This window comes from Sceloporus occidentalis, unplaced genomic scaffold, assembly GCF_023333645.1.
Source record: "Sceloporus occidentalis isolate IW3139 unplaced genomic scaffold, rSceOcc1.0.p SCAF_214, whole genome shotgun sequence".
Taxonomy (NCBI): Eukaryota; Metazoa; Chordata; class Lepidosauria; order Squamata; family Phrynosomatidae; genus Sceloporus; species Sceloporus occidentalis.
In genome coordinates this window covers 721,329-733,336 of record NW_028317194.1, presented here as the reverse complement: position 1 = coordinate 733,336, position 12,008 = coordinate 721,329, and the positions used below count along the sequence as shown (strand labels likewise).

The window sequence follows — 12,008 nt, the reverse complement described above, 5'->3', positions numbered from 1 at the left end:
TGGAGAACCCAGAGCTTCATCAATAGTCACCAAAACTAAAGCACATCAGTAGATTGACCAATGCTTGCATCAAGTGTCCAACCTGTAACTCTAATACCGACATCATTATTCTTGGTCTCTTTCAGTTAACAGTGTGGATTTTGATGTAAAGTCAGAAGAGAAAAAGGAGATGGAGGCGGATGATCTTACTAGAAATGGACCAAAGCAGATCCTGCCTTACAGCTCCATGTTCGTATTCAGTTCCACCAACCCGTGAGTATCATGTTGTCATAAAACTCCCCTCTCCCTAATCATCCAGTTTTCAGCCCAAAGAGACAGACGGCCTATGCCAACTGAGCCATTTTGTTAGTGGATCTGTAGATGTGGCTACATAATAATAATACACTGCCTACCCAGTCCAAAATGTCTAGCTATTCTTTTTTCTTTATTTTGGAGGCGGTGTGAAGCTCCCCTTGCTTACCCTTCACAGATAGACAGTCAATGATTCACTCATTCTTGTGGCTCTTAAACTAAGGGGTATCGGGATAGGTGTCCATAGGCAGTTGTTTGGGGAATGACTTCCCTGCATTAAAAATCGAGACAGATTTCCCCCAAAGCCCATCTAATTACCCCCAAGTCTTTATACTCACCCATGGCCAAAGACGTGCAATTTTTTTGAGTTTTTTTTCTATTTTGACTTCGCAGAGTCCGACGTCTCTGCCATTACATTGTCAACATGCGCTACTTTGAGATGGTCATCCTTATCGTCATCGCCCTGAGTAGTATTGCTCTGGCAGCGGAGGACCCGGTACAGGCCGACTCTCCACGCAATGACGTGAGTAACAAGGACGCATGAGCATGGTTTCAGCCACGCATAGCAGGGAACGGTGCCTTATAACTTATCCCCCTCTTTGTTTAGTACATATAATGTAATTTGGAAAAGAGAAGCATATCACGTGTAACTGGCGTGAAAGACAGACAGCAAGAGGCATAGAATTATAGGAGAAGAAAGAGTGTAAAGATGGATGTGAGCGCCAATTCAGATAGACAGCCGGATTAGTTCAGACAGACAGACGGGTTACCGGACAAACGGGGAGGAATAATTAAACAGACAGATAAGTTGGATCCTTTCACAAACAAACAAATGGACAGTCGTACAACTCAACGGACAGTCTGAGACATGCCTTTGCTGAGACAGGAGACATGTAGCAGTAAAATGGTTGGGATGTTCATGGTTTTATTTTTGGTTGAATAAGTAGTGCAAGAATATTTCTTTGGATTCCATGGTGACTGAATCCATTTAAATCAGATACATATGTGTATTTACTATTTAAATGAAGGTCTGGCACACGGGACCTTAATGATCCAGCAGACTATACTGTATATATTAATACTGGATATACACCTATTTAATGTATATTCCTAGAAAAACACACATAGCCCTGAGAAATATGTCTATATTAGAAAAGCGCAAAAACACATTTTATATTGTAAATAAATGAACTTTTCCTTTCCATTGCTTTGCACACCCGTGGAGCACATGTTCGCTCCACATTCGCACACACTTGCCCTTCATTCACTCGTAAACCCGTTAGGGGATCAGATTTCCAGATGTTTGCACCCCACGTGATAAATGACACAGCTGCCGGATGATTGATTTATGCTTTCACCTCCTCTGAACTGAAATAACTCTGCGTTTTAGGTGCTGAAATATATGGATTACATATTTACTGGTGTCTTCACGTTTGAGATGGTGATAAAGGTAAAGCTGTCACTATCTGGGGAGATAAAGTCCATTATTCTGCAAATTACAGACCTTTCTATCCTGACAAATCGATCTGCTGCTGAGGAGAGCATCCATTAACTGAGCAGAAGCTCTACACCATGAGTGCTCCCTCTGAGGCGATCCGCCTGCATTGAAACTGTTAACAGGCAATAAATAAAGGCACATATTAACTGCTTCAGGGATGGAAAATTCACTTTAGAGAGCGTACTGCAGTCTGATCCATAGACTGACAATGACAATTTCCCTTTTCTTTTTTTTTCCTTTTTTTTCTGTGTCTTTCCTACTCTTTTCTTTTTATTTATTTTTCATTCCATTCACTCATTTTCTTTATCTCATTTTCTCTTTTCCGTCCCCTTTCCCTCTCTTATTACCCTTTGTTTAATTTTTCTTCTTCCTTCCTTTTCTGTTCTCTTCCTTTTTTCTTTTATTTATTTTTCATTTATCTTTTTTCCTTTCCTTCTTTTTCTTTCTTTCTCTTTCCTTCCTTCTTCCTTCCCTCTCCCTTTCTTTTCAGCCTCCATCCTTTCCTTCCCCCTCCCTCCCTTACTTACCCTGCTCTTACTTTTCTTTTTGTTTTCTTTCCTTTTTTTCTTTTTCATCCTTTTTTTTCTTTGTCTAATAGTGTGTAGTTTTTGAGAAATCTGCTTTTAAGCCGGGGGGGGGGGTTGTTCTTATTGCCTTATGCTCTATACGAACTCACTGTTGTATTTTAATTTTTGTCTTTGCAGATGATCGACCTCGGGCTGCTTCTTCATTCAGGCTCCTATTTCCGTGACCTGTGGAACATTTTGGATTTCATTGTGGTCAGCGGTGCACTTGTCGCATTTGCATTCTCGTAAGGAAATTGTACTAATTCCATGGAGGAAATCTTTGCTTTGTTAAAGTTACCCTCTCTTGTAGAAGCAACTTAGATAGACTTCGGATCACTCTATTTTGTAAACGTAGCAAACATGTAAAGGTCAAAACATTCTTTTTTTGGTAAAAAAAAATGCCATTAATAAGTCAGTAGTTGGTTGAAAAAGAAGACACATGATCATTAGAAATTAGAGATTAAGATACCCAAACAATAACATGTGTCCTAAAAGCAATAAGGATATGGATATTACCATAGTAGTCCAAGAGAAGTCTTGATTTGAGGTTGATACATTTCATTTGGGCCAAGGAACAGGGTTGGAACAGACTTCAGGACCTCAGAGGTCTCTTTTTCAGCTGATACTAGATGTCTCCTGAACACAATGTAACCAGACAAGGTTACATATGTGCAACAGAGATTGAGTTCTGTTCTGTACGTCATTCCTCGCTGTCTGATTTAATTGTACAAGAAGTTGCTGCTCAAGCTCAGCGTCAGCAAGTCATGAAACCACAACGTTCCTTTCCAACACGTGCACGTTTGTATGCCATAGTTAACAGAACCCTCAGAAAGTACTCCAGTGTTCGTCCTGTGGATGAGAGTGATGGTTGTGTAGACATTGTGGTCAGTAAGTCTTTTATGGAAGGTCTGACGACCCTTACTCAATGGCTCAGGGGATCTTGCACGCTTCACCTATCTGGGTGTTTTGGCTTCTAGAATCCTCGCCCAACGAACAGCCAACTACACTTCTTGAAACCCAAGGTTTTAAGCCATAATAATGTGATCTATTGTCTGAAATTCATGTATTTTGCAGGCTCCCAATGAATTATGAATATGTTGTGTTTACCGCTTTTGATATCTCGTATATTTGTCACTGATTCGAAACTCTCTCTTTGTCTCCCTTTTGCCGGATTCTCTTTCTTTCTGTCTCTTTCTCTCTCTAGGAGTTTTGTTGGGTAAATGCACTCTCTTTTCCTGCACATACAGTCCTGCTCTGTATGTGCCCACACCTTTCTGTCCTTATGCCCCCATAATTTAGATGCCATTGTAACACTTTCATCAGACCCTTCCATATTCACCCTACGTAGAATGATACCAGTAAAACATTTCAGACTCCAACAATGAGTGATGGGTCATTTGAGATGCAGAGTCTTGAGTATTGGTTACATGAGTTCCAAGAGGCCATCCAGAGTCATCTTAAATGCAGAAAGGCCTTGGGAAATATTATCGTCTGCCCCTATAAGTAACAGTTTCTCCTTACTGTGTGAGCCTTATCTGGGACCAGGGCAGATCCTTCTAATTCTGGGACCAGAAATTTTGGGAGGTTTTTGCTTGTACTTAATATTTCAACTCATAAACTGTTTCTTATTGCCTCAGGGATAAAACATTATTACAATTAATATTTTATTCTATTGTTAACTGTCAAGGTCAATGTGGGAACACTTAACGTTATATTGTTATTGCTAATAATGGAATTCCGAATGCCAGTGACTGCATGTCCCATAATGCTTTGCTGTGGCATTGTGGGAGTTGTAGTCCCACCACGATAAAAAGGTCATCTCTTCTCTAACCCCCTGCCATTTATCACTCATGAACCCAGATACCTGTGTTGTATTGGTTATGATATACGCAAACAGCAAAGACTTATATTGTGGGTTTTGTACAGAGTCTTACATAGATCGTTTCAGAATGACCTCTCCTAATCCACCACAGCGATTAAAATGTCATTATACTTGAGGCTTGTTCAACATAAAATCATGAATCTCCAAGGCCTGTGGAATTATATACATCAGCCAGTTGTCTTGGTTGGTTAACAAGCTCCATATGTTTGAAAGACTCTGTAGATACCTTACAATCCAACACAGGCATTGCAATAGACTGGCCTGCATGTGTAGAAGATGCATGGTAGATGCATGATTTGCATTAGACATGGATGGATGAAATGGAATCTCTCCTTCACAAGGACCGGTAACAATTTTGGGAACGGGATAAGAGATAGCAGCTTTCTAGTATGTATGGTTAGGGTCCTCCATATTCAATTAACACTTATAATACAGAGAATGTCATTTTCCAAAAAAGAAAGCATGTTAATAAAGAAAAGGCCATATTCGCCATTTTGTAATTATTACGGCCATGTTCTATTGCCAAGTTCTAAATGCTGCAGTCCCCGTGGAAACAACAGAATGCCCAATCAGCAGAATTTGCTAATTAGAAATAAGGCGGATTTAAGTTCAATGCCAGATTAGAGAAGATACCCTTGTAGTGGCAACTGGATATAGGCAACTGCTGCCATTAATTCATATGCTGGTGAAATACAGTTCCTGTTATCCAGACTGACAGAGGATGACAGGGTTTGTAGTTCATCAAGAACAAACGGCAGGATGTCTTTGCCTGGCGTAGAACAATGCTACATTAAAGTTACAATATCAGTTATAGTATCTACAGAAAGGAACGAATCCTCAGCCACCTTTAACCGTTTCTCTGTTTTATAAGCAAATATTTGGGACAGAGAAATATTTAGAGAAACTTGGCAATAAAGCATAGTTGGTTTTCGTAAAATAAGGCAATGGGCATTGGACATTTTGGGATTATCTGGCCAGTGTCAGTTGTGGTGACCCTTTGTTCCTTTGTGTATTTTTTTTTTAGAGGAAATAAAGGAAAAGATTTGAACACCATCAAGTCCCTTCGAGTCCTCCGTGTCCTAAGACCTTTGAAAACCATCAAACGGCTTCCTAAATTGAAGGTTGGCTGCCTATTCATGTATCATTTGGTTTCTTCTCTGATTTTAGTTCCAGAATACTTCGGTCTTTTCGCCTCTGATATTTGATAATTTTTATGAACCTTCAGTGTTTCCTCTTGGTCACAAAACAACGTGCAGCCTTAGTTGTTCTGGAACCTGTCCAGATCCAACTTTGTAAAATTATGTTTCACAGCTGCCGAGACCTTCCACAACAGCCACAGGATTGACCTTTAGTTGACTTTAAGGTCATATTCAACCTAGGAGTTGATAACCCAGCATGACATGCCTGACTCCTGTTCCCTTGTCTTCTGTCTACCAGGCGGTGTTTGACTGCGTAGTAAACTCTCTCAAAAACGTCTTGAACATCCTGATAGTTTACATGCTGTTCATGTTTATCTTCGCTGTGGTGGCCGTCCAGCTGTTCAAGGGCAAATTCTTCTACTGCACAGATGAGTCAAAAGATCTGGAGAAAGATTGCAAGTAGGTAACAGAAAGTGGAAAATTGTGCATAGACGGGTGGCAGAATGATCACTTTCCCTCTTCCTGCACAAGATGTTTCACTGATTTTACATCTTAGTGGTAGATTTTAACAAAATGGTTCATTAAGTATTAAAAAAGCTCACAGTAGGACAGCATGTGCTTTAAATTGGACCTGATTTCTGCATTGCTGATGTACTTTAAAACACGTCCTTAAATATCTAAATTATTATTAAGTATGTTGAATGAGAAAATGTTAAGATATAAAGCATTAGTTGAGTATCTTGTTATGTTTGCAACTAATCCTTCTGCTGGACAGCTAATCCGTGCATTTTCCAGAAACAAGATATTATTTGTTAACATCGCGTTATGTCGGATGCTCCCTGTCCCTTATATTTTGTTACTTTGCGCAGGGGTGAATACTTGAATTATGAAAATGATGATGTCCGTGCACAGGCCAGAGAATGGAAGAAGTATGAATTTCACTACGACAATGTTTTGTGGGCCTTGCTGACTTTATTCACTGTGTCCACGGGAGAAGGTTGGCCCAAGTAAGTGGCCTTATAGGCATGGTCCGCACACTTCCATCTGCTGATATAGTCCTTCTATACTTTGTAGTGGGAGATTTTAGTAACATTAGCTCATGACGGAAGGGGGTAAACTATCTATGGTAAATCAATCTTATTATTTGCACGGTTGTGATTGCAAGCTGGCGTTCTATATTTCAGCGTACTCAAACATTCCGTAGACGCGACTTACGAGGATCAGGGCCCAACTCCCGGCTTCCGAATGGAGATGTCTATCTTCTATGTGGTCTACTTTGTAGTGTTCCCCTTCTTCTTTGTCAACATATTCGTGGCTCTTATTATCATCACTTTCCAAGAACAGGGGGACAAGGTCATGTCGGAGTGTAGCTTGGAAAAGAATGAGGTGAGGTCAACATACTACAACCGCTCCCATGATACCTAGGACAGATACACCAAACTATCACAATAACCTGTGACCTTAAATGTATGATTGGCAGATAATTAGCAGATGGTCCGTCCCATCTTCCCACTTAATTCTGCGTCATATCCTTGGCATTATACATGAAAGCATCTATCACAATTTCTTCATCTAGCCATTTTTTGCAAAACCTAAAAGGTTTTGCCCAGGATTAGTGTCCCGATGCTCAAGATGATGTGTGAATTACAACCACCATCATTCATGATCTAATAGAACTGGGATGTCTACCCCTTGTTCCCAAAGGTCACAAGAATGTGAACGATGGGCCAGTCATTGACTTATATCTAATTACAATCATACCAGCTTCTCTGCATTCCAAAATAATATATCTGGCTTGGTGCTGTCACATGCAGTGAATAGGAAATTAAAGTCTCACAGCCGCATACAGAGTGAGCATTTTACGCATAATTTAGGCTGGTGACCCCTATTAACCATCCTTTAAATTTGTCTTTCTTGGCTTGCTTTACAAACTTTTTTCTTCTTCTCCTTGTGTTAAGAGGATAATCAGAATTAAGACTGAATATGCTGGGCGAATTCAGCCATTAACCGCCACTGATATTCTTTTTTTTCTTCTGTTTGGGTCACCTTGCACTTGGTAATAACTTGCTACAAATTTGAAACTTGAATCCTGTGAATGTGGGTACCTTGGAACAAAAATATTAACCCTAAAACCATGGTTGTGAGACACCAGTCCATAAGGGCTCTCAGGCTTTATTGATAATATTTAGCACATAGCTTTTCAACTCTAGAATCTGTCCATTTGCCCCAGCGGAGGATTGGCACATGCCAAATGACCCCTGAGCTCTGGGGGACACAGCAATGGATAGTCTTGCAGAGCACTGTACCGGCTACCGTCATGGTCCATAATCTATGTCCAACCATCTTGCATTTCCAGAGAGCCTGCATTGACTTTGTCATTAGCGCCAAGCCACTGACACGATACATGCCGCAGAACCGACAATCCTTCCAATACAAGATGTGGAAATTTGTGGTGTCTCCACCATTTGAGTATTTCATTATGGTGATGATCGCTCTGAATACAATTGTGCTTATGATGAAGGTAAGATGAGAACTCTTTAGTCTGCTTTTGTATTAAATAGTTATTAATTCCTAAACAAACAAGAATGGTTACACATTGACTCAATAAATGTCAAAGCTGAGAATTTTTAAAGCCCTCAGACCCTCGGAGTGCAGTTTTTTATACCGCTGATTATCAGACTGTTATAGGAAAAGTTACGAGGTTCTTCGATAATTCTTCAATTTAGGTAGAGGTCTAATGAAAATCAAACTATTCTTGTCTTACTAACCATGCTGAACCACCGTGTATCCAGCGGTTTAAGTTTGCTTGGCAGCTCAGACCCTGTGGAGTTGAAACTATGGGGCATGCAAGGTTCAGATAAACCCAGGTCATCGTAACTCTGGCATTCCAACTGTGTTTATATGAAAACAAGTTCCAGTTGAAGTCATTGGGGACTTGGATCAACTCAACAGGACTTCTGTTACCTGCCTCAGAATGTATAATTAAGACGTATTCAACAGAACTTAGAGTTCTGTTGTTCATCTGCAATTTGGTAAATATTCTTCATTCATCTGCAATTTGGTAAATTTCACCCCAATAATTGTTCTCTTGTGCGTGTTTTAGTTTCACGGTGCCTCGCCGACATATGAAGAGATGCTGAAATGTTTAAACATTATCTTCACCTCCATGTTCTCCTTGGAATGTATCCTGAAAATCATCGCGTTTGGTGTCTTGGTAAGCAGCTCCAGGCCCGCAACTCCTAAACTGGTTTCAGGTCCATAGACAAGCGCGCTGCGGTAGTCTGACGGGTTGTGGCTTACATTTTCGTCATGCTTTTTTTAGGAGGCTGTACTTTTCCATTTGCAGACTCAAACCTATCAAAAAGGGCACCTCTTCAAAACAGATTGCTTATCCTTAAAAATAGCAAATATTCTATATACGTATTTGCTATTTTTGAGTGATTTGGTAACTGACAAACAAACTCGAACAGATACCCTAAGTCTTATATACGGCATCCAGATCCCAAGCATGCAGAGGTAGAGTCATCTTCCACATATAATAAATATCGATCTGACATGATCTCCTTATCTTCCGCAGAATTATTTCAGAGATGCCTGGAATGTCTTTGATTTTGTCACTGTTTTGGGAAGTATAACTGATATTTTAGTAACAGAGATTGCGGTAAGTATCATTTCACCTATTAAAGTAATTTGCAGGTTAATGGTTCTCAGGCATTCTTTTGTGATTAGGGTATCACTGCAATGGCTGTTAGAAAACCCATTGTTTTTTAGGTGTAGAAACTGCCTTTTCTTCAAACTTTACAATGCCTTGTACTGGGAAAAAACATGCTTGCCAGCTGTCCTTCAACATAAGAAGTGCACCACCATACCTGGGAACTTTGTGGTTGTGGCTACCTGGAGCTCTCCCCTTGAGTGATGCAGGTGGGTGGTCCCACTGATTGAAGTGGGCGGTTCCACTTATTGAAGTGGGTGGTCCCACTGATGTAGCGCAGGAATAAACTGATTGTGCAGGGGATATGGGCGGGGAGTGGGATGTGCCGCAACAACAAGACCCGGAGTCTCCCCTTGGTGACTCCTAGACATGGTGCTTCACCAGGAGTCTTCAGGTGAAACCCAGAGAGTTCCCAGATATGCGCACCACAACTTTTAATCTTCTTGTGGCACACAGACTGTTAGGACCTGCTACGATTTCAGGAGCAAATTCAGAGAATTCCTTCCTGCCCCAACGTCCCAGCTAGTATAGACCTTCGATAAAAGACACTGATGACAGCCTTAGTTGAAGACGGTTAAGTCAATCATATACCTGATTACTCCAAGTATTCAGCTGTAGGCAGTAAGCGATTTACTGTTGAGACTTTTGATGTAACCCACATGATGTAACCAATTAGGGATTTGGAGGACGAAATACATGGGATCAGGGTGGTTGTTCTACTGGGAGATCTAAAGGAGGATTAAAAGGTGTTGATGTATTAAAATGTTTTATATTTGGCACCACTTTAGTAGAGATTTCCTTGTGTCTAAGAATCTCATTGTACAGGAAAAGGTGGGAAACGTGTTTCACTATTTCAGGCTTTTAAAACATGACAGTTAAAATCTTTTGAGATCGTGACCATTTTTCTTGCCTCTGTCACATAACGTAGACTTGGAAAAAGTCATGTGAAAGTAGTAAAAAATGAAGGGAAAAAAGCATATAACGTGGAAGAAATTTGTGTGTTTGGATCTTAAAGCTTAAGTAGGATTTAAAGCTTAAATTCTCAGGTGCGTAGGTCTAAAACGTCAACAATTCCCGAGCAGGGGAATAATGATGGGTTTCTGATGGAAATGTTCAACAAATGCGCTAATTATCAAAATGAATATGGATGATAGCAGAAAGTTCTGTAAATGTTGCAGCCAACAAGGCATGTATTCTGCTAAGGAACTGTACAGGGACCCCCAAAGTACCTCGAGCCCCGCTTCCGGTCTCAGCTTACCGCTGAAGACTCATAGAGGATAGTTCCCACCAAAGACGACCAGCCCAGCTCTGAAACTGTGAAAAGACCCACTGTTTTGGGTTCTCATCCGCTAGCCTTAGAAGGTCATGATTTAGGGTAAAAAAACTGATATTAGAGAATGACCTTCTTTAGTCATGGTAAGTCTTGTAAAACCGAAAATACTGGAAATGACTATAAACGATATCCATACTAATGTTGCTTTTTTCTGTATTTTATACTAATTAGCTTGTAATTTGCATTGTGGAAATCTATGCAAATGAAAAGGTGCTCCCACCATACATTTTCATGAAAAGTACCATGTACTCCAGGAATCTTTATCAGCTCATGGAAACCTCAAAACATCCAGCTCTGGGAATGATGGACTGTAACCAGCCTAAAACTATCCAGAACTTTCCATGGGGTCTTAAAATTAGAACGGGGAACCAAATGTATTTTTAAACCTGGAACTTTTTAGGGAAAGTGTCCCTGAAAAAAAACCCCCATACAAACCTTTGTAATGGTATTCATGGGGAGGGGGGTTATTTCTTGGTACCCCAACAAAGGTCAAGACTGAAACCCACTGAGCTGGATTTTTTGAGAATTGAAATCATGGAGCGATATAATTTTCCAATGTGGACACATGTAGAACCATTCACATTTTGTTTTTAATCCTCACTGACCATTCGTTCTTCTAAATGAACCAATTGGTAACTGATGATCTAATTGGTAACTGGAGTTGGTAACCAAACCAATTGTGTTTTGCAATTTTGAGATAAAGCAAAGTCCAGATTGAGCCAACTGAGCTCATGGGAGTCTTAAATACCCCAAAATACATTGAGTATTAACCCCTTAAGGTTCAGGGATAACTTTACACAAATTCTAAAGAAGCCACGTGTCATTGTAACATGGCTTTCTAAACAAGGGACCAATAAATATATCAAAATAACATGCCAAAAGAGGTCCCTTTAAATTAAAAACAAATCCCCGTATGAGAGCAACACAACCTCTTTTTGAAACGTTGTTTTCACATTTTTTTTCTGAAAAGATTTTGGTTATAAACATCAAAAAGAGAAATGGAGGCGAAGAAAATCTCCACCTTTTTAAACTCAGATTTTTTGGGGAATTTAATTTATTTTTAAGAGTGATGAATGATGATAATAACAATTTGCAGGTCTATTTTAAGTTTAATTTAAAAAAAAATCATATTTCTGTGTGTGTCTGTGTTTATCTGGTCTTTGTGGTTTTCTTTTCATATTCCTTTTGTTTTTATATATTTCACGGCCTGCTGATCCATGCTATCCAATCAACATACAATGCGGGGGGAAAAAATCCAAAAAACCCCAAACCCTCTTTTTCTGTATGTTGTATTCACCTGCAAAACCCGTGTACTGTGTACCACCAAATTTCACCCATGGCAACATCACATCTAGAACACGGTTGGTTCCGCAATAATTTCTTGAACTATTTAAACTTTTTTCCTTTGCTTGTTTTTTTTTTAATTTATTGATAAAGTTTGATGGGGAAGGTGATTTACTGGACACTAAGGGAAGGTGGGGGTTTAAGGGTCCCTTGGGGGGGGGGTTGAAGGGCCCAGGGGGGTATCAGTTGGGGTTAAGGTTCTCAATTAGTTCTACCTTTCCAGCACTTTCCAGAATTAACTGC

The 12,008-nt window shown here is 40.0% G+C and overlaps 1 protein-coding gene across 1 annotated transcript in view; it reads left to right on the top strand.

The window, feature by feature from the left end:
- LOC149277438 (voltage-dependent N-type calcium channel subunit alpha-1B-like) overlaps positions 1-12,008 on the top strand; it is a 90,788-nt gene that overhangs the window by 59,269 nt on the left and 19,511 nt on the right. Inside the window, exons 22-32 of the mRNA XM_089502888.1 lie at positions 126-252; positions 685-814; positions 1,682-1,741; positions 2,494-2,600; positions 5,262-5,358; positions 5,675-5,835; positions 6,246-6,383; positions 6,561-6,762; positions 7,733-7,897; positions 8,480-8,590; positions 8,954-9,037. Of these exons, the coding sequence (XP_089359014.1) occupies positions 126-252; positions 685-814; positions 1,682-1,741; positions 2,494-2,600; positions 5,262-5,358; positions 5,675-5,835; positions 6,246-6,383; positions 6,561-6,762; positions 7,733-7,897; positions 8,480-8,590; positions 8,954-9,037 (1,382 nt within the window). The remainder of the gene's footprint in view (positions 1-125; positions 253-684; positions 815-1,681; positions 1,742-2,493; positions 2,601-5,261; positions 5,359-5,674; positions 5,836-6,245; positions 6,384-6,560; positions 6,763-7,732; positions 7,898-8,479; positions 8,591-8,953; positions 9,038-12,008) is intronic.